At 39.8% G+C, this 22,400-nt stretch overlaps 3 protein-coding genes across 5 annotated transcripts; 2 read left to right on the top strand and 1 right to left on the bottom strand.

The window, feature by feature from the left end:
- The first annotated feature begins 5,675 nt into the window (after nt 1-5,675).
- Nucleotides 5,676-9,482, top strand: LOC115744418 (4-hydroxy-tetrahydrodipicolinate synthase, chloroplastic-like). 3 transcript variants are annotated; one of them, XM_030679591.1, is made up of 4 exons: nt 5,676-6,059; nt 6,673-6,723; nt 6,934-7,017; nt 8,220-9,482. In XM_030679591.1, exons 1-4 carry the CDS (start codon nt 5,974-5,976, stop codon nt 9,145-9,147), a joined length of 1,149 nt encoding a protein of 382 aa, XP_030535451.1. In that variant the 5' UTR covers nt 5,676-5,973; the 3' UTR covers nt 9,148-9,482. The 3 variants fall into 3 exon arrangements, with proteins under 3 accessions (XP_030535451.1, XP_048141248.1, XP_030535452.1); XM_030679592.2 differs by lacking the exon at nt 6,673-6,723 and having other exon boundaries at nt 5,678-6,059; XM_048285291.1 differs by lacking the exons at nt 6,673-6,723; nt 6,934-7,017.
- Nucleotides 9,483-9,889: 407 nt separating this feature from the next.
- Nucleotides 9,890-11,174, bottom strand: LOC115744415 (protein LITTLE ZIPPER 2-like). The gene is made up of 2 exons (XM_030679585.2): nt 10,628-11,174; nt 9,890-10,421 (listed from the first exon to the last, which is right to left on the bottom strand). The coding sequence occupies exons 1-2, from the start codon at nt 10,705-10,707 to the stop codon at nt 10,193-10,195; spliced, it is 309 nt and encodes a 102-aa protein (XP_030535445.1). The 5' UTR covers nt 10,708-11,174; the 3' UTR covers nt 9,890-10,192.
- An 8,043-nt stretch (nt 11,175-19,217) lies between these two features.
- Nucleotides 19,218-21,857, top strand: LOC115744345. The gene is made up of 4 exons (XM_030679463.2): nt 19,218-19,711; nt 20,474-20,710; nt 20,790-21,007; nt 21,216-21,857. Exons 1-4 carry the CDS (start codon nt 19,505-19,507, stop codon nt 21,394-21,396), a joined length of 843 nt encoding a protein of 280 aa, XP_030535323.1. The 5' UTR covers nt 19,218-19,504; the 3' UTR covers nt 21,397-21,857.
- The last annotated feature ends 543 nt before the right edge of the window (nt 21,858-22,400 follow it).

Here is a 22,400-nt window from a genome sequence, read left to right as displayed (position 1 = left end):
CAGAGAGAGAGAGAGAGAGAGAGGAGGTGGGACCCGACCCGACCCGACCGGAGGACAGTAGAATGGTGAAATGACGAAACTGCCCCTCGGTCTGTGACCGTTTTGGTGAGTCGAACGCGTGGGAAAACGAGAGCTTGGCGCGATAAATGAATCCAAAAAGAAAAGGAGTCTCTTGATTTTTATCACGGTGAATTGAATGCCGTCGGAGCCTCGGGGAGATATTTCTAAAAATATTGAATTTTGTTTTTGTGATGAATTTATTGCAGAAAAAATAAATTGTTGCAGATCTCCTTGCCCGACATATACGTGGGAATGCTTGTCCGGTCGGTTTTACTAATAAATGCATTATTATTTTCTTTCAAATTTGCCACGGAAGAAAGAAAAATTTTCAAAAAATGGCTCGAAATGCATTCATCATCTCAAGCAAAGACATGAAATGAATATTATTTCAAATAAAAATCCGAGGTCGCCACATAATCTCAAAAAAAGGGCCTCATTCACAAATTGGTAGGGGCATTTTTGTCATTTAATTTTTTTTTCTATTTCCTTTGTTTTTTCCTCTTTCCTGTTTTCAAATCACGCCGCTCTTTACGGGATATTTCTTGCCATCTAAATCCAATTACTTGTAAATCTGACCTTTTTTTGGCATTAAAACAAACTCGGTTACAATTGTAATTGGAAAAAAAAAATCGGATTATAATAGCCTTGAGTAATCCAAGAACAGGTTTGTCGTATCACACTAGATTCATTCATTCCTCCAGAGCCAGAGCCTCAAAGAGAAACACAATCATTCTGGATTCTGCTTCTTAGTTTGGCTGCCCTGAATGTGATTTTTTTGTCCCACTACCTTTGGATATGATTCAATCTTTTACCATATCCTACAAACTACAAAATTGTAAATAATCTTTGGTTTCTGAATTTTTATTCGGCCGAGTTACTTCAATTTACACCACATCCTTTTGATTTTGGAATTTTTTTTTCTCACTTGAACTCCGTTTGTTTCGAGAAAAATGAATAAAACCGTGAGAACTGTGTATCCAAACATATCTTGCAAGTGGTGGGCCCAAGCCGTTACAACCGCCACCCGCCAACACCCACGACCCCCGCCACTAGCCAACCGCCCCTCATTGCCAACCATCGCCACTTGCAACCATCACTATCTATCACCCATGACCACCACTGCCGACTACCGCTCATTGCCGACCTTAGTTGGCCACCATCGCCCCCCGCTGCCAACCATTGACTACGACCATGCTCATAGCGACAAACCGTTAACCGCCGCCGCCCCTCATCACCACCGAGTCGCCTTTTCCGGCCGCCGCAATAAAAAATAAATTATATTTTTATTTTTAAAAAGTAAACACTATTTTAATAGTAAATTTAAAAATAATTTTAAAAAGTTTAAAAATAAAGTAAAAAATTTTCAACCACCGACAATAATTTTGCATAGAAGATTTTGTGTTAATAATGTTTGAGAAATAGAAATTTCCAACCGTTACCAAATAAATTTCTCTGTTCAAAAGTCAACTTGTGGAGCAGAATAGAAAAATCAACTTCTACTTTTGAGTAGAAGTATAGAAATCAACTTCTAGTTAGAAGTTGATTTACGAAGCAAAAGTATTGCCATGAAAGCAAATTTCATGCGTTGGATGCTCCCAAAAAATCTCGAGATTTCTCCCGATTCTTTTGTTTGTTGGTGTCTGCAATGTCTCGAAAGATTTGCTTCGTGCCTAGCCACGAGCCAAAGCATGCATCGTTTCCTGATGTACTTTCACTCTTGTTTTGCTCCTACAAAATCATGCGCAACAGCGGCATGCAATACTAATGTCAATTTTTTTTCAATGAAATATGTGTGTATGGACACGTGTTTGCTTTGATTTTTTTCGGGCTTGACTCGAGCTACGAAAGGTTTTGCCCTATCTAGTGCGCTAGGAATGAGCATCGATCCTAAGCCGAACCATGAATTGCCTGTTTTTGAATGGTTCCCGAGGGAATTCATCCGATTTTCGATTCCGGAGACCGGATCATAATGGAAACCCGCACCGAGTATTTCATTTTCATTATATTTTATTCGGTAACTCTCATTGTAGAAATAGTTATCTTATTCTTTTGGAATGTTTTTTTAGACTTTTAATTGTTATTTCCTTATGTTGTATAGAGAAAATAAAAAAAGGAAAAGAAAAAAAAAAGCCCCCGGTTCCTGGGTTGACTTGACTCCGAAATGGGTGCGGGGTCATTTTCAATTTCACAAATTGGGAACCAATTTTGCTCAGTTTCCACCATACTAGTATGTCGTTTTAGACAAAAGAAGGCACACAACTTCTAAAACAAGACCAGTCAAATTAGTGAATTCCTTAAAAAAAAAAAATTAATATCACGAAAAATTTTAAATTGATACGCCTATGATCTCAAATCGATGCATTTGTGAAAAATTGATATACGTGTGATAAATTTACCCTCCATTAATTTTCGTTAAATTTAATCATCAAATTGCTGAGTTAGATAGTATATGATAGATTATAATTATACCGGTTTAAAATTTTTACTCTCTTTTTATCATAGGTAGAGAGTGCCATTTGGGCCCGGAACTGGCCCATTGACCGGGCCCTGATTCGAACAGTGGGAACCGCCCGAACCGGCGATTCGGGCCGGTTCGAACCGTGAAAAAAAAAAAGGGGCCCGGGGCAAAGAGCCGTTGGGCTCTCGCCCCGGCCCCGCCACCGCCCCTCCCCTTTGGGCCGTTGGGAAAATTAAAAAAATAATAATAATTAAAAATAATTCTTGCCTATAAATACATATGCTCCCCCTTTTATTTTTGTCACAAATTCTCCGAACAATCTCTCGAATTCTCTCCGAAATCCTCTCAAATCGCTCAAATTCTCCCAATTCTCTCAATCCCGACTCAATTTTTTCAATCGGATTTCCGATCAATTCTCTCAAAAATGGCAAGTGAAAGCAGAAATGCCGACAAGGGCAAGATGACTATGGTAGATTCCGAGTATCCCATTCCCGAATATGATCTTCGTAAGTATGCAAATTGGGAAGACGACGACAATAATATCAACTATGTCCCAATTCCGAACGTCGAGCACATCCCAACACAAGAAAGTCTTCATCCTCCCACCGGTGTCGAAGAAACGTCAACGGCAAATGTGCCGAAACGGAAGGGCCGAGATAATACATCCGACTTGTGGCTACACTTCGACAAGGTACGTGATGAAGGCGAAGGTAAGTATAATATAAAATGTAAATATTGTTCGCAAACATATAAATTTACGAAAGGAGACGGCTACGGAACATTCCGTCGGCATTTGACGAAAAAACATCCAAAGCAAGTGGGGATCGACAATACGCAACAACAAATTTCCGGGTACGCCACTTCTAATCCTCATCTCATATTTCGTTTCACCGAAGCACTTTATAAACAAACATTAGGTGAATATGTTGCCCTTGATCATGCTCCGTTTAATACTGGTGAAAATTTTAATATGAAATATTTGATAAATACTGCGTTGGTTCCGCAAGCGCCAACTATTCCAAAAAATACTCTTAAACGCGAAGTTTTTCATCTTTATAAAAAAAGAAAAAAATCTTTAGCAAAATTTTTTATGGAATTCAATGGACGTGTGCATATAGGTAGCGATATTTGGAGTGATCCTTAGCAAATTCATTCTTATATAGGTGTCACGTGTCATTGGATAGGTGACGATTGGACCATTCAAAAAAGACTTATTGCATTCCGAGTTTTTTATGAAAGACATTCGGCTCATAATATTTATAGAATAATTAGGCAAGTTTTAGAAGAATATAATTTAATAAATAAAGTATTTTCAATTGGTTTTGATAATGCCGCCGCAAATACCGCTTCTATTCCCGAATTAGAAAATATTTGCAAACCCACTTTTGGCGGACAATTTTTTCACATTAGATATGCTTGTCATGTTTTAAATTTATGTGTACAAGATGGTTTACGAACTCTTGACACTTCTCTCGCCCCAATAAAGAGTGCAATTAAATTTTTATGGAGTAGTCCTCATTGTATGAAATCATGGGAAAAATTTTGTAAACAAAATGGGAGAAGGGCAAGAAGATTTCCAAAAGATATTCCGACTCGTTGGAATTCTACGTACGAGTTGCTTCGGCAAACTTTTGAATATAAAGATTTATTATGTATGTTTATTTCACAAAATATTCCCGAAATTACTTTACTTCCTCAACATTGGGACGTTTGCAAGAAAATTTTAGATATTTTGAAAATTTTTAATGATGCTACTAAGACTTTATCTGGTATTTATTATCTTACTACGCATTTATTTTTAATAGAGTGTGTTAATATTGGTAGTGTTTTTAGTGAATATGAAAATGATACCGAATTAGGTCGAACTATTTTAGTAATGTGAGAAAAATGGTTGCATTATTATTTACAAATTCCTCTTGTCTATTTAGTTGGTATTGTTTTTTATCCACGTATTAAATTAGACGGTTTACAAGATTATTTGAATGTGTATTATCATGATTGTTTACATTTGGAAGATTCAATAGATATTTCAAATATGCTATGAGATGTTAAAGAATCTATAGTAGCATTATATGGAGAATTTTGTAGTAGATATGGTTTAAGTGATTCCGGATATTTATAATTTACTGCCTCACGTAGCGAATGTGGTAGTTCACTTAGTAGAGGGTATAATATGTTTAAGAGTAGGCAAAAAAAACAAAAAAGGGGCAACAGGTAGTATTTCTGAATTAGAAAAATATTTAACCACTCAATTTGAGTTTCGTGATACGTAACATAGTACTGATTTCGAAATCTCGAAGTGGTGGAAGAGTCACCAAATCGATTATCCAGTTCTCGTCCTCATCGCTCGTCGGATATTAGCAACTCCTTATTCAACGGTTGCAATTGAACAAGCATTTAGTGCTGGAGGATTAATTTTGGACTCTCGCCGTTCAAGATTAAGCCCGGACTCTGTGGAAGCCCAAGCTTGTGTCGGCGATTGGACGAGGGCGAAATATCGACACCAAGAGTTAGATCGTGAACACGAATTTTTTAGCGATGATGTTGGAGATACCACCGCCACCGGTACCACAACGGGTAGCGACGATTTACGATGAGGTAAGTTGGGGTTCTCAAAGGTAAAAGAACTACATGGGCTTTGATTCTTCTATCCCCAAGAAGATATGTAGGCGCTTAATGATAATTCATTAAGTTCAAGCCCATTCCTCCTCTTTTTTTTTTCGCCATATTTTATTACAATGTACAATTTAATTGTATTTTATAATTTATAATTTATTATGTTTATTTTATTATTTATTATTTTAAAAATTAATATTAAAAAAGGAATCGGAATGAACCTCCGGTTCGGAAGCGAAAGCGGAACCGGGCCGGAACCGGAAGTATACACGGCCGGTTCCTGAACCGGAACCGGCGGTTCCACCGAACCGGCCGTGTATAATCATAGGTATATTAATTTGAAAAATTTTCAAGATATTAACTCAATTTAATGAATGATAAATTTATCATAGGTGTATTAATTTAAGAATTTTTATGGTTAAAAAATCATTTGAAATAAATTTATTATAAATATATTAATTTAAGAATTTTTTATGATAAAAAATAATTTGAGTTAAATTTATATACGTAGCAGTTTGAATTTTTTCGTGGCATTAACCGAGGATTAGTGAATTCCAGCCTTTGTTTTCTAGGGTTTGAGCTTGCACTTGCACTGCTCGCTGCTCTCATCTTCTCTCTCTCTCTCTCTCTCTGCAGCTGGAGTTGCTCGAGTCCTGACTGCCATAGAAGACTACTCCAAGGTCGCAGGTTCTCTACTCCACGTCATCTTTCTCGACTCGTGCGGGTCGGTTCTGGCGTTCCACACCAGCGACGCTCCGCTATTTGGGAACGCCGGCGTTCCATTTCGCGGTTCGCCGACACAGTGACGGTTGTTTGGGGCTAGCGATTGTGCTGCGGTCATGGATGCTTTGAGGAGCTACGGAGTTTGCTTGAGGGAACCCGCTCTCCGGTCGCCGCGCCTTAGAAGGGGCGATGCTTACAAGAGGTGCTGCTTGTGAACAACTCTTCCCGTTGACTGATTGTTTGTGTGTGATTTTGTGGCGGATGACGCAACGTTGGATTGAATGGTTTGGCCGTGTTTTCCGGACTTATTACATTTGTTTATTTAGGTGGCACTTTCTTTACAGTAAGATGAGATCTTTGTCTTATCCAATGGCGATTATGACTATTGCGGAAGAAAGCCGTTGCATTTGACGTGCTCTGTGTGTGCCTAACATGGTTGAGAATAACCCTCATTTTTATTTTGCTCTTTATGGAAGGGCATTAGCTTTGTCATTTGTTCGCCTCTGATGTACATAACTGGTGAGACCGCGTGTAAATGATAGTAGAGTGAGATGGAGCATATTATCTACCCTGGAGATTGGTTCCAATGATCGATAATTTAGAAAGGATGAAGTGGAAACATTGAGGTTTACAAGTTCTTGCACGGAATAGTGATTTTTATAATGCCACCACATATGTAGTGGCGTAAAAAAAAGTAAGTTTGGGTCACTATGGTAGAAATTTGTGCTCTTGAGATTCTTAATTTTCTGCTCTGGATCAGTCACTTTGGTCATAGTTTTTGAAACATAATCTCATAATTTTATTCGATGGAATAGGATTAAGAGGGGGCATTACAAGTTTCTCACCACCCACAGCAATGCTTTCGGATATGCAGAGTAATCTATTTATCAAGACAATTCCACGAAATAGTTTTACTATATCTTGTGCTTGGTTCTTGTGGTAAAATACATGGGATAACCACTTGGACAATTCTATGTAATTTAAATGGATGTTGTTAGAGCAGGATACCTTGACTTGTGTATGCATTTTAGATAGTTGTGTATATCTCTAACAATAATCCTCTTCATGTCGAGCAGGAGGAATGTGCAATGGAGGTTTCCGCGAGCAGCTGTCCTACCTAATTTTCATCTCCCTATGCGTAGTTATGAAGTTAAAAACAGGTAGACCGTCTAAGAATGATGATGGCGGGATTATCAGGAGTTTGCTGCATATGATTGATAATTTTTTTGTTTTTTTTGTTTGTTTTTCGGTTCATTTGGGATATAGTTCTAGTCCTTGCATGCTTTCTCTATGTGCTTCCATGTGGTGGTGGTTTTCAAGTTTTTCAGTATCCTACTGAGATTTACTGTGGTTGGAATTTGTAGAAGGGAAATTTATAGCAACATAAGTTCCCCAATTCTTGTTCTGCTAAGAAGTTGATAAAACATACTCTACTGGCAGCCAATGTCATCTTCCTCACTTGATTGAGGTGGCATCTACTATCATCAACCCATGTGTGCTCCTGCTGCTTTTGTCAAAGTTCTTGTGCTTTCATTTAGAGAAAGAAAAGTGAAGAGTGTTTGACAGAATTTAGAGAACTTTTGTGATAATAAATCAACCATGGTTTCTTCTTCTCCTCCTCCTCCTTTTCTTTTTGTTCAGTCTTATAGAAATAATGCACTTACATCTTTGAGATAGTGCATGTGTCTGTCATGTTTTCTATGCTGCATTTATTTAACAGTACATCCTGTTCACTTGGGCATATTGTGTCTCTATAAGCCTAAATATGGATGATCTGGTTTCTTTTAATGTGTCAAGGATTGATTGAGTAGTTAAGTTATAACAGGTTGCTGTGATGTTGTTGATATTGCTCAATTGTATGGTTTGCATACTCCTTATATGGCTTGTAGATGGCAATATATAATATTTGAGCAGACATCAAATATGCTGAGAATCTAGACCGAGGCTTTAAGATTCGCCATGCTGCTTCTGCTCTTTCTTTAGAAAAATTCCAATGGAAAAATTTTCACAACTAGATTTGGATAAATAATCTGACTTTTAACAGTTGTTTCTCGTAGTGTTTTACAAAGAGGGGAGCGGGAGGCTTGTGTCGAACCAGTAACTTAACCACTTTAAAGCTATTAAGTGATCTTGAGGAAAATTAAACTTGTGCAGGCCCTTTTTTTTTGGGTCTGTGTGCATATTTGTCTCTTGTTTTCATCATGAAAATGAACTGCACTTGTCAACTGACAAGAGGACAATAGGTTTTGTATTGCTTACTTTTGCACAACCATTTTGTGCTAGTTTTGGAATGGTTACTTGGTCATAAAATGCAAGTAACTTTTTTATTTTATTTTTTCTAAAAGATTTTCTGTACTTGCAGGACATCGACAGAGGATATAAAGGCTCTTCGATTGATAACGGCCATCAAGACGCCATACTTACCAGATGGCAGATTCGATCTTGAAGCATATGATGACTTGATTAACATGCAGATTGTACAAGGTGTAGAAGGTGTAATTGTCGGTGGCACGACTGGTGAGGGTCAACTGATGAGTTGGGATGAGCACATCATGCTAATCGGTCACACAGTTAATTGTTTTGGTGGATCAATCAAGGTGATTGGAAACACTGGAAGCAACTCAACCCGTGAAGCAATTCATGCCTCTGAGCAAGGGTTTGCTGTAGGAATGCATGCTGCTCTTCACATTAATCCGTACTATGGAAAAACCTCCCTGGAGGGCTTGATCTCTCACTTTGATTGTGTGCTGTCTATGGGCCCCACCATCATTTATAATGTGCCGACGAGAACCGGCCAAGACATTCCACCCTGTGTCATTCACACCTTGGCTAAGAGTCCCAATTTGGCGGGCGTTAAGGAATGCGTTGGGAATGACCGGGTTAAACAATATACAGATAATGGCATTGCTGTCTGGAGTGGGAATGATGATGAGTGCCATGATGCCAGGTGGAACTATGGGGCTATGGGAGTTATATCTGTCACTAGTAACTTGGTTCCAGGATTAATGCGGGAACTCATGTTCGGAGGGAAGTATCCGTCTCTTAACTCGAAGCTCATGCCTTTGATAGAGTGGCTGTTTCACGAGCCGAATCCAATTGGCTTAAATACTGCCCTTGCCCAGCTTGGAGTTGCGAGACCTGTTTTCCGTCTACCTTATGTACCACTTCCTCGGGCTAAGAGAGTGGAATTTGTGAACCTAGTTAAGGAGATTGGGCGGGAGTATTTCGTTGGCAATAAAGAAGTTGAGGTCCTCAACGATGATGACTTCATCTTGATCGGTCGGTACTAGTGTCTGGTGTAATCTTCATCCTGGAGACGGGTATGTTTCTGGGAAAAGGATGTCAAAACAAACCAAATAGTGAACAATAAAGTGCGTTGGAGCTTCGGCCTATGATTTTTGTGAGTTCAACATGGATCTGTAGCTGTGACTACTTGAGTCAATGAAACATATTATGTACCAATAGATTTTCGTTCTGCAGTTGGTAGACAACAACAGGTGTGCTGATTGGTTTGTAAATTTTGCTTTGAGGTACTTTCTATGTTAGTCGAACGGTTTATCGACTCTTTCCGCTGTAATTTCTTTTGATTATAGCAGATCAAGGTAGATCTTTTATCTGCATTTAAGTTGTGGCTTTCTTTTGCGTTTTTAGTCCTGATCAATTCCATTGACCAACCGATAAAACAAAAGTCCTGATCAATACAAAAAGAAGTCGATCTATAATCATCAATGTTTGCTTGGTAGATGAAAGAGCTTCTATCTTGGCAGAAAAACTCTATCTGTCACTTACACCCGCGACCGTTGTCTCTTCCTCTGCTCTAGCCGCTACCACCTCCATCTCCACTGATCTATTGGGAGCCTTTGATCAATCATGAACGGTGCCTTGTCTCGTGACAATCGACTCTCTTGAAGTTCTCGTGAGAATGGCAATTTTCCATTTTTCTGTTTGGCCTTTTTGTTTGGTGTAGGTCTTTCGTGTAAAATGCAGCGACGAAAAGCAATTCCATGTAGAACTTGAAAGCAACGTCCGGCAGCAAAACGTCATACCCAACATACATCTTTGGAAGTTGAACTTGGAAATCAACCTTCGTATGGATCAATACAGCTTAGCGCTTGCTAGTTGGATTGCTACTCCAGAGAACTACCGCCGATAGAACAGACTGCTGGCAAAAATTAACGCTCACACAGAAAAAGCAGAGCCATGGATTTCCTTTATTCCATCCCCACCCCCCCTACCGTTACTTTAATTTAGAATTCACAAAGGTCGATCCTTTGATCACTGTTGCTGTCGATTCATTCGATTTGTGTATTGCGTTGAGGTTCTGAGAGTCGGGTTTCAGCTGGTTTGGCGAGGGAACTTGCTCTGGAGCTGGAAGAGCAGGGCCCTGTTCTCTCGATGGAGAAACAGAGCTCTCTGTCTCAGCCTCTCGTTCGCCTCCATGATGCTCCGGTTCTCCATGTACAGCCTCAGGTTCTTCATCTCCATCTCCTCCTTCGCGCCCACCAGCCATCTCTTCGTCTCCTTGTCCTCCCCTCCCTTCGATGATCTCCTTGTCCTCCTCTTCCTGCAACAATCTCGCAAATCTTCTGTTAGAGATAGAAACACGGTGTCTATGTTTATATGGGGTCAGAGTATCTACTCGTCTACTTAATAATGCCATGAGTAAAGAGGATGCACTGGAAATCGCAAACGAATGAATGCCGCCCCCAAAGTCGGTCCTTTTTCACGGGATCCATTCATAGAGAGAGGGAGAGACTAGTGGAAAAGGACCTGCTCAGCGAGAGAAGGCGAAGATTGCGTTGCTTCAACTGCCGCCGACGGAGACTCCATTTCGAGGAATTCGTACACATGTTCAACCACGTCCGAGAGCCAGAAAGAGGAGTGGCAACAAGGGTAATGAATTAAATGGAGATGGAGCTTGTTCGGTTAAGGACGAGTGGGTCGTTCGCGACTCACTGTGTGGTGAGGGAAGAAGGGAAAGGCGAGTCAGATATATAGCTGGAGCAAACGTGTTTGTTAGTGCTATTCACCGTCATGGTAGAGAGAGAGAGAGAGAGATGGTTTTCGTCGCAATGATGACAGAGGGAGACTCATGATTACAGAGGGCAGCTATTGATGAAGAATACAGAGAAGAAGACGAGGCGGGGTGAAAGAAAGATGGCTTTTACTTTCTCTCTCGCCTCTCTGCTCTTTTATTTCTTACTATTCTAAAAAGAAGGAAGACTGTGCTCCTTTTCTCGACATGATGGCGAGGGAAGAACCAGCCAGCCAACTGAAAACGACCGCTTTTGCCTCCCCGGTTCCACCCGCGAAGTAAGCCTTTTCATTCACCTCATGATTCTGGGGAAGTACATCTAGGATTATTTGCTATCTCCGATGTGCGTTCACGTCACATGTCATTCATCCACGATTGTCCCATTGCCGCCCTCCATCCGTTGCCGCCGGCTGGGGAAGTACATCTAGGATTATTTGCTATCTCCGATGTGCGTTCACGTCACATGTCATTCATCCACGATTGTCCCATTGCCGCCCTCCATCCGTTGCCGCCGGCGAAGTCGTAGTTACTGCTTCGAGCCAAGCCGTCCCGGTTTGTCTACGTCGGGGAGCTTGCTTCCGGATCTAGGAGAACCTTCCCACACACGGTCTTGAAAAGAAAAATTCCAATTCTTAATACAATGATGTTAAAAAGGGAAAATTACCATAAAAAGTCATTAAATTCAGCACTAAAAAAAAAATCCAATAATGCAAAACATATGGATGTCACCATTTGAAATTTTGAATCTCGATGGGGAAGTAATGATATCCATGTATATGACGGCTTCGATAATGATATCCACAGTGTATACATACATATGTACCTACATAAATATCAACTTTACAAGGGTATATCCTACTTAGAAATATCATCTTTGGACCAAAAAAAAAGAAATATCATCTGTTTTGTGATTTGATAAATCATATCATAGCGGCCTTAAATATTTGAAAATGAACATTCTCAATGATTTTCTTTTCCTATTTTTATTTTAAGAGACATGCTCATATCAGATTGACATCACTCATGAGTTGTTGTCCTAGATAATCTTACTAGTTTGATAAAACGTTTCGAGTCATTAGATAAGGTATATCGTAGTGACTAGTGAGTTCATTTTAACAAGTAGTTTTTATAGAATCCTAAGGCTCACATATATATTAGGAGTTTGATTCAACCGGGGACTCTTTTTAACTTTGCTGTGTGCCATTTTGAAGGTGACTTCACTTTATAGGAGTTGAAAACTCGTGCCCTGGTGTATAGGAAGACAACTCAGGAAAATGAGATTGAGATAAATGTGAAAAATTAAGACATTTATTAGTTAGTACTCCCAATTGAAGCAATTCGTCAAAAAGCCATGTTTAACTAGTAATATCCAAGACACGTACCAGTCAAGGGGAGGAAGGGGGGGCGGTGGTTGGTTTGAAAAGAAGACACGAACTTTCTGAAACATTTTTGCTTTTACACAGCTAAGAATGTTTGCTTGTCGGACGTATCAAATCCAAAGCTTCAAGTCAGGCTGCTGGGTTCAAGGTTAATCATTGGGATTATTAAGTTATGCTAATCGTGGGGACACCATATTTTGATTAATGCTGAGATTTCTTTTGGATTACCAAATTAGAGAAAACTAAAGTAAGTGCAAAGTTATCAGCACTTAATATTGAGCTTGTATACGACCAAAAGCAAACAAAAAATGTTGACCTTGTCATTAGGTAGGAGACTTTGAATATGGAAAAGTGGTTGCGGGTTCATTTTGAAACATATATGTAGGAATCGGGTCCCCATTTTTGTGAACCTAAGACTTGCCACGCATTTCCTAAAACTTAGAATCTATCTTGTCACAAGTTTCAAAGTCGGTTCCAAGGTCCACCAAAGTTCCACCTGTATGTGAGGAAAATTACCAAAAAAGTCCTAAACCGATTTGTAATTGTGTCAATTCAATCCTAAACATTTTTTTGTCGATTCAGTCCTAAACCTTTTGCAATTATGTCATTTCGGTTCATCCAGCGAATTTTAGCCTGTCGGCGCTAATGTGGATGCTGAGGTTTGGCGACCGGCCTAAGACGCCGAGCCTCACTTGGCCATGGTGGGGGTTGACCTCACCGTATCCGGGTGAGGCAGTGACGGCAAGGTCAAGCCTCACCACGGCCGGGCGAGGCTCGATCTCGCAAGCCCAATCGCTGCCTCGCTTGGCCCTTGCCGGGGCCTCGCCATCACCGGACGAGGCAATGACGGCGAGGTCGGGCATAGCCATGGCCACGTGAGGCTCGACTCGCTATCGCTGCCTCGTCCGACAACAATGAGGTCGACCCTCGTCGGGGCCGGGAGAGGCTCGACCTCTCCGGCTGCGTCTCTGGCCGATCGTTAGTCAATGACCGGTTGCGAGTAGGGAGGAGAGGGGGAGGAGAAAAAGAAATGAAAAAGAAAAAGAAAGAAAAAAGAAAAGAAAATTTGTAAAAAAATTATAAAAATTCAAAAAATATTAAAATATTCGATCGCGGCCAACCGGCATTCACGTTAGGCCAAAATTCGCCGAATGGATTGAAATGGCACAATTGTAAAAAGTTTAGGACTAAATCGACAAAAAAAAAAGCTTTATAACTGAATTGGCACAATTGCAATAAGTTTAAGACTTTTTTGGTAATTTTTTCTTTTTTTAATATAAGAATTGCAGTGAATTATCACGTGTAATGATCACCATTTACTACTATAATTTTCTGATCATAACTCATCTTTAACACGCGAAGAATATGAAATATTAAATAAGTAAAAATTTCAGTCACAGATATTGCCAAAAATGGAAGCTTAGACTAATGATTTCAAATTACACACTCATCATTAACGCCATGGATTACCACAGAATAGCGCCAAGACGTAGGACATGAAAAACATAAAGACTTGTTCCATGTTCCAATTTTCATATTCCATCTCCCGAAACCTGGAAACTATCCGTCGGAATTGGTTCCTAATTTTTGGAATTTGGAACCTACAATGCTTCTATAAATTCGATTCTCCAGTTCCCGGCTCCGCCCTAGAATTTGCTTTCCCCTAACTTTGAATTAATCTAAGCATGATTATTCCGACATAAGCATGTTTACCAAATGGAAAATGTTGTATAATATCCCACGGATCTTCTAATACAGGTTGAAATAACAATATGATAATAACAGGTGGCTCTAAACTCGATACCTAGAATTATAGACCGAACTTAATCTGTTCATAAGACTCCCGTAATGTTTCATGAGCTTTCAGGCAGTCAAACCTCCACGCTCGTGTCTCTGACTCGTAAAAGAAGAAATGCAAATGGAAAGATGAAAATTCAAGGATGATGTTCTTCCTTGGAAAGCAAGCGCCATGCATGTTATGAAACACAGAATGCTTGACTGGTCGGTTCGTGTTATACAAAGAGAGAGAGAGAGAGAGAGAGAGAGAGAGAGAGAGAGATAATGATGAGACCATATTTGAAAGTACAAAAGGAAGGGCACGTGAGAACAAGGTGGTCATCAAGTGCAGGCCATGAGGAGATAAAAGAGGATGGAGTGGGAAAAGGGCAGAGAGCGAGAGAGTCAATGGGGTTAGGTTCCTTCTTTCCTTCCTTTTCTTCATGCAATCGAGTACACCACACCCCCTAAACCATGCTCCTTCATATGGAAAACGACACCCCCCATCTTTGGCATCTTCTTCTTCTTCCTCATCATCATCACCCAGATCTCTCTCTCTCTCTCTCTCTCTCTCTCTCTCTCTCTCTACCTACAGGCATCCACTCCACTGTAAAAAGTGACCGTGATGATGATGGTGGTGGTGGTGGTGGTTTTTGTCCAACTTTTTCTGGTTCACTTCACATGGCTATCCTAAAAATCAGCTGGTTACCAATCTAAGTACGGTGCCCGATTCAATCTTTTGGACATTATGAACTTTTTATATTGTCCAGTGAGACAACAAGAGATGTTGGTCATCTGTTCAGATTTGATCATTTAATACCGCATGTAATCTCACCTCAAAAACTTTTGCTAGACTGGTAGCTCAGCAAAGGTGACTTGCATTAAAAAAAAAAATTGTGCTGAATTATCTAACAAATGATTAAACATGTACCAAAAGTCTAAGGACTACATTGAAAGAGTTAAAAGTTTAGAAACCACATTGCACATTTAGGTAAAGTTTAGGGACCACATTACATATTAGGCCAAAGTTCATAAACCGTTTGTATTATAATTAATCCCATCATTTAGCTGTTTAAATCTTTCATAATCAAACGATTTTCACTTAATTTTTCAAATGCCAATTTCTCGGATCATGCAACTGATATGGGTGATGTACCACGTACTAAGTAAAGTGCATTGCTCCCCGAGTCATCTATCTTTATCTGTAGATGTCAACTCCCAATTTGTCACATAAGACTTTAAATACGGTCAACACTATATCAAAATGGAAGTTGCTAGCTTAACGATCTGACAAGATTGTCACTTATTTTTTATCACACAATCTTTCAATCAATGCGCATAAAAAAATTGGAAGGTCTACATATAAGAAAATCGAGAAAGGTGGGACACTACACCATTTAATGATGGTCTCTATCAATGAAATTCATTTGTTGAGCCATTTATGCAATTGAGGACTAAGACCATGAACCATGTCTACTCATTCCATTATGTATATATATCAACCATAGTGTATATCCTACTATGGAGTTTGGTGTTTATGTAGTCAACCAAGAAATGAAGCCCATTCCCTCTATTTTCAAAAATTATCTCAATTGCCCTGTATGTGGATGCTTATACACGACATTCTTCATTGATTAAGCAGAAATGACTTTTTGGAATTTTTTTCCATATTATACATCTGATTTTTTATTCAGAAGTTAGCCTCCATAGTTGGTGTTGTTAGCTGGAGCGACGAGAGTTTCTAGCTCAAGATTTGGAGGTCTCGAATCCCTCAAATTGCGTGCAAATCGCTCTAGGTCAGCACCACCTATAGACTTATTGGTTAATGGAGCTTGCAGAATATTTCACGGGCCTTCTTCAAGTAGCCGAGTCTCCACGTCTGTGTCCTTGAATTATAAGACACAAAAAAGATAATCATAAGTGCTTTTCGAATCAATATGTTCGATTATTATTATGATTGTCGAACACATCCGTATCCCTCAACAGTCCCGCCGAGTCTTAGATGCGATATTAGCGATTAGAACCTAATCTAATGACCATTACTCCACAACCCAAAATTGTAGATAAGCAAACATGGTGCTATTTCTTCATTTTCTCTTTTGCAAGTTCACAAGCAGCACCCATTTGATAGAGACTCTGCATGAAGTTCTCTGCATTCATGTGGTCCATGTAGACCACCACATCCGCCTTTGTCCTTGAAATTCAAAATGGAAATGTCCATCTTCTTTAGTGTGAGTCGAATCATGCAGCGCAATTGATTGCCCTTCAGATTTGTGGTGCAATGTCGAATGCGACAAGTTGATGAAAGAGGCCAAACCCTAGAACTCCTTTTACTCTCCAATTACGCTCAGGAGATTATGTTTTGAAAAAGCATAATCGAGGTATTACAGGATGTGAAGGAACAAACCCTATTTTCAGCAAGAGTAGGTGAGTGGCGATCGATGGTTTTTCTTGTTTTAATTGATACTAAGCCAGTTTAACAATAGTAGTAGTAGTGGTAATAATAATTACCGACGCCGAATGGCGTCATTAATGCATAATGAAGCTGCGATTTAATTGTGGTCACCGTCAATTTATTTACTAGTTTAATATCTTAAATAAAGGCGCGGTTTAGTAATTTGAATGTCTTTACCATTACCCACTTCATTTATATGGATTATAGAGAAAAATTGTGTGAAAACTGATTAAAAGAAGAGGTCTCGAGTTCGATGTTCATAGTTCCCTAACTTACAGTTCTAGTTGTTTTCTTAATAACTTATATTTGTGAATAAGTTGACAATGATCTTGCCATATCTATAATAATGGAATGGAAAGTCATGCAGCATTCACGTGGCAAAAATGTGACGATGTCTCATAAAGGAATTTGAGAAGTGTAAGCAACGTACATGGGAAAGATGGGCTAGTGGGAATTGCATATGAAGATAAAAGTCATAGAGAAAAGCACGGGTCAAAAAGCATCAACTTGATCCGAATCGAGTAGGTACGGATTGATTAAACCTCGTCCGATTCAAATCGATTCGACTCAATCCACCCGATTTCTAAATCAATACAGGAATACACATATAAATTCCGAGCAAGAGGATTCAATATCTCTTAATCCCACCATAATAAGGCCTGCTTCTTGCAAAATTCTAACATGAAGCCCACGTGGGCTAATTGGCTAAAAGCGGTCTGGCCCATTTAACTTACTTATTTGGGCTAGGCTTATATTTTTTTTTTTGGTCGAAAAGTTTTTGGGTTACACTTTCTGACATAATATTAACCTTACATGTTCACTTTAGCTCTTCTTAATTGTCTCTTCATTTTATTTTATTTTTGGTGTTCGTTAGAATAAAGTATTCTATGCAAGAGTTGCACTAAACGATAGGGATAATGTTGTGTAACCGGCTAATCGGCATTTCTTATGTGCTATAGGTGACATCCTACTTAGCGCCACCTAACATTTGATTAGCCTATTACAGATGCGGATTAGCTCATTACATTACGCTACGTGTCAGTGTTACACGATGTGACCGTCACATGAAATACCTTCTCTCTGATTAAAAACTTAAACACATGATAAAAGCACGTTAGGCAATATTTCTATTTCATAGCTCCTGGTCTAAAGATACTCACACCAATATAATTAGAATTTTTCTTAACTACTTAAATAATTCCATACTAATTTCAGGAGATTGCTAGATATATCCTCATGGATATGAAAAAATCTCGAATGATTGTGCTAGGTGTACTGAAATTAAATCTTAACCTTTAAATTTGGCGGGTTCCATGTGAGACCTACACTGCGTGGGACCCACCAAGTTTAATGGTCTAGATCTAGTTTACTACGGGCTTATTTAGTAATGATTTTGATTCTGTGATGTTGTTCCTCGAAACATAAAAAGAAGAGAAATTTATTTGGTAATATAAATGATTTTGATTTTTAAATTCTTTGATTCCGCTCGTGGAAATAAATTTGGACCATAAACAATTAAAAAAAAGTTAATTTTTGTTTCAAAATCACTTTTGAAAAACAAGACCAATAAACTTAGGATGTTTAGGGAAGGCCCTCACTTTGTTCCCTCGACAAAAAAAGAAAAAGAAAAAAGAATGAACCTTAGGGAAGAACGTTCGATCAACCGGCTCTCCTCGCTCGTCCGTCGCTTGACCAACCGGCTCCATCACCTTCGTACGCCACCGACAACCGCCAACGACCACTGCATGCCACCGTCCGCCACCGGTAGCCAAAGAAAAAGGAAAATTAAATTAAAATTAAAATTAAAATAAATTTTCAAAAAATAATTTTTTTTAAGTAATAAATAATTTTTTAAATAATTAAAAAAATTCATTATATTTGTATTGCATGAAATTTTTTTTATTGCAATATCATTTTTCTTAACAAATTATAAGAAATAAATATTTCATGAAATAAATAGACGATTACAGCAACACAAAATAATTAGACTAATTATGGATTATTCATGATTTGTATTCGCTATACATGTTGACTTTATAGCGATAAGACGTAATTATTTAACTTAAATGAAAAAAATTGGAAGAGAAATTATTTTCGGGAACATAAATTGTGTACAATCACCAAACGCATTTTTGTTTCGAGAACATAAATTTTGTGCGATACGAAATACTTTCTGATTTTCTAAAATTCGTTTAGGAAACAGAATTAGAAAAAATCAATTCCGAACGCAATTGACTTTTTAGATCAGAATCATTGCTAAACGCACCCTACATGTCCTACGCTCACTGAATGCTTGCTCGAAAATATAACTCCAGTACTAGTGATTTTAGGCTCAACCAGTACTCAAAGTTCAATTCATGATACGCTATATCTACTTCAATGGGCACTCATAAACAAAATTTATCCATTGACCAAGTCGAGTCGAGTCGAGTCGAGCTAGAGCCTATTGAAAACTTAATTGGAGTCGACCTTGATCGAGTGATGAGCAACGTGGACTCGATTACACTCCTAACCCATATAATTTTTGGGTATTACAAGTCGAGGCTACTGGATTTCTAATTTGATATAGGCTATTGATCCCTAGCTATTCTTAGCTCAAAGGAATAGCTATTTCGGCTAGGCCAAAAGGGATACATGTCTAATTCCTAACATGGAATTTCTTCGAACTTGTAAATTCCAAATAAGCATTTGTCCCTCTTCTTCTGGTACGAAGCCGAAGGACGTTATAACGAACCAGATCGAGGGCCACCTCGTCCCTGTCTCAATTTGCATCCTCCACATTTCCCCCCTCCTCCTCCTCCTCCTCCTCCGCCTCCTCATCCCTCTCGTTCGACAAGTCGCGAATCGAAGACGGAACGCCAACCATGTATTGAACCTAGAATTCGTACGAATCCCACGTTCGTCCTTTCGCTGCTCGCGCCGTCATCTAATGCCATAGCCTCTCGCGCAATCCGAAAGTACTTCTATTGCCTAGCCACGGGGATGGAATAGTAAACTACGTGATGGAGAGCAATAGAGATGGAGACTACGTTAGGTTGGAGGACGGGGAGGACGTCGACAGCCTCGCAAGGAACGAGGCGCCGCTGGACGTCCCCACGAGTAGCGAAACATGGTGGCGGTGGGGGGTCAAGGAGATTGGGCTCTGCATCTTGGCGGGCGTCTTGACGGTGATTATCGTCAATTGGCTCGGCCCACCGTTCATGAGCAAGGTAGTCTCGCATTGATCGGATCACAATATTCCGTGACCACGAACTGATCTCTCCTCGGGCCAAAATTATGCAGCCGCTAATACCGGTGTCTAAATTTTTTGATCGGTGTGAACGCTAAGTAATATACAGGCACTTAGCATTTCTGGAACAAGATCATGAATCCGACATGACGCCGACACGGCTCATTTCGAAGATTTTCTTGGAAAAGCATATCTGTCATCATGTCAGCTAAAGCATGAGTTTGTTTCACTGGGACAACTACCATGTTAGCTATGCAGTCACAAACATAGATTGTTGCATTTGGTGAATATCTTTTGGCATTGTTGAGAGACCTTGACACCGAGTTGTAGTCGCAAATTGATCAAATACGTCGGAGTTGCTTTGTTGACGATGAAACTCGTATTCATATTTGTCGTTCTTTCGCACATCTCATGATGAAACAGCCTAGGAGATGGAAAAAGACAGACGATGATGTTCGGGATATCAAAGACATCAAAAGCATTCTGCATCTTGTTCGTTTGATTGAATGATGGAGAGACATCGATCGGACATGAACCATAGCTACTGTCACGAATATAGTTCTTGGACTTTGATCAATGGTGCACATGATATGTCCAATTTCTGGTGATTTCAATTGCAAGTTCTCTCATCTTTCGCAGTTTAAATCCTTCAAACTCGAGCACAACCTGGTTTATTTGATCATCTCGAGTTCTTCCTGCTTTGATCTGCATCATTTTTCTGATATTCCAGCTATTTGTCTAGGTGGTTATCCCAACTATCAATTGGGTGACACGAAGCTTCGACCCTCCGGTACTCGCATTGCTGATTTTCGCCACGACCGCTGTATTCCCTGCCTTGATTATACCGTCTACCCCTTCTATGTGGATCGCCGGGATGTCCTTCGATTATGTGACTGGGTTCTCTATAGTAATGGCCGGGGTCACAATTGGCGTAACCCTGCCCTATTTCATCGGCTCGCCCTTCCGGCAGAAAATCCAGGTACATGTATCTTGTGAATTGTTTCAAATCGGCCCCCGAGAAGATAACCGTTCCTCATGGTGTCACCTATCTTTTCCAGACATGGTTGGCGAGATACCCGAAGCAAGCGGCCGTGCTAAGACTAGCCGGCGAGGGGAGTTGGTTTCATCAGTTCAAAGCGGTCGTGCTAATCAGGATTTCTCCATTTCCGTACATTCTGTTCAATTACGCCATCGTCGCGACAGATGTTAAATACAGTCCGTATCTGCTGGCCTCGTTGGTTGGAATGGTGCCTGAAGTCGGTCTTACTCTCTACGGGTCTGAGCCCTTTCTCCATTTTTTTTCTCTCTCAGAGATTCTCAGCATTCTCGTTGAATCTGTGCTCAACTCTATGTTAGGGCAATGCCTGCATATTGACATGTGAATGTGCTTTACCCTGGCACACTCCAGGAAGTCTTGTGATTCTCCAACATGACTTCTATCTCAATGCCGTCTGCTTAATGGGGATCGAACTTGTGTCGTGCAGTGGGAAGTTGATTCGCCAATTGGCAGATGCGACGGGGGATCACAAAGGCCTCTCGACGCCGCATGCAGCTGTTAATCTGGTCGGGTTCGGCGCGACCATGATCGCGACTGTGATGAGCAGCCTTTATGCTAAAGGGCGGCTCGAGGAGCAGCGGAGGAAGGAGGAGGCGACTCTAGGTTAACTTTGAGATGCATGAACAGACACGGACACAGAGCACTCCCCCCCGGAAGAGTGTCGGTTTGGAATTTCTAAAGGAAGAATGCCGAACATGCGCCGCAATGTTTGTACCATCAATGGTTTCCGTCATTAGCCTGTGAAATCGTTGCAGTTTTCTAATCTAAGCATTTCGATTCGTTAGTTTTCACTGACCTTTCCGAGTTGAATCTGTATTGTCGAGATGGCAAACGAAACAAAAGAAGGAACAGGTCACAAAGTTGGAAACGACCCCATTGATGTCTCATTGCAGATTATGATGATACAGACCTTTAGCTCTGATTTGGAATGAACTCGAAACCACGTCATTTAATTTGTAACCATGATAGTACCCGCCGAATCTGAAATTAGGGTACAGGTTCTTGGATGCCTGATGCTTCCATGATCGGACAATTCTTCTCCGTGTTCATAGATTTCGAAGAGAGTTTATAAGTGTCAAAAAAATTGTTGGTAAGAAAAGCCACCGATCATCGGATCTTTCGATAATTCGTTGGTAACTTACCAATACTTTTATAAAATTACCAACTCCCTTTAGAAGTTTACAAGTTTGTCTTTCTTACAATACCTTAAATGAATCATCTGTTAGATGAATTTGCCAATTTCTATGTAAGTGGCTTGAACCAAGGTACGTTGCCGACAAGTCGGTATATATACATATTTTTGCGACTAAATAAACAACTAGGATTGGGTTATCAACTCTCAGCTAAGTTACTTACCGACGTTTATGTATTTCATCTGAATTAATCACCTTTAACATTTACCAAAATTAGTTTATCAATCTTATAAATACCTTGGAATTGGAGTCATGAGTTTTTTTAACCTTTATTTGTGTGATCAATCAGCTTTTCTCCCGTTAAGTTACGAACTAGTCACGTATGAGCTGCTTAACTATACAAACTTAATTATTAAGTTACCAACTCTTATTTGCTTTGCTTATCAACTCATTCAAAATCACCAGTCTTAATTATAGTG

Source organism: Rhodamnia argentea, chromosome 9, assembly GCF_020921035.1.
Source record: "Rhodamnia argentea isolate NSW1041297 chromosome 9, ASM2092103v1, whole genome shotgun sequence".
Taxonomy (NCBI): domain Eukaryota; kingdom Viridiplantae; phylum Streptophyta; class Magnoliopsida; order Myrtales; family Myrtaceae; genus Rhodamnia; species Rhodamnia argentea.
The sequence above is the reverse complement of the archived record's forward strand: the minus strand, read 5'-3'. Positions and strand labels throughout refer to the sequence as shown.

Coding starts and splice junctions, on each gene's coding strand:
- LOC115744418 (XM_030679591.1), top strand. CDS start 5,974: ATGGATGCTTTGAGGAGCTACGGAGTTTGCTTGAGGGAACCCGCTCTC. Junction 6,060..6,672: donor AGGGGCGATGCTTACAAGAG/GTGCTGCTTGTG, acceptor TCGATGGAATAG/GATTAAGAGGGGGCATTACA. Junction 7,018..8,219: donor AGTTATGAAGTTAAAAACAG/GTAGACCGTCTA, acceptor CTGTACTTGCAG/GACATCGACAGAGGATATAA.
- LOC115744415 (XM_030679585.2), bottom strand. CDS start 10,707: ATGTGTACGAATTCCTCGAAATGGAGTCTCCGTCGGCGGCAGTTGAAG. Junction 10,422..10,627: donor CGCCTTCTCTCGCTGAGCAG/GTCCTTTTCCAC, acceptor AGATTGTTGCAG/GAAGAGGAGGACAAGGAGAT.
- LOC115744345 (XM_030679463.2), top strand. CDS start 19,505: ATGGAGAGCAATAGAGATGGAGACTACGTTAGGTTGGAGGACGGGGAG. Junction 19,712..20,473: donor GCCCACCGTTCATGAGCAAG/GTAGTCTCGCAT, acceptor CTATTTGTCTAG/GTGGTTATCCCAACTATCAA. Junction 20,711..20,789: donor CCTTCCGGCAGAAAATCCAG/GTACATGTATCT, acceptor TATCTTTTCCAG/ACATGGTTGGCGAGATACCC.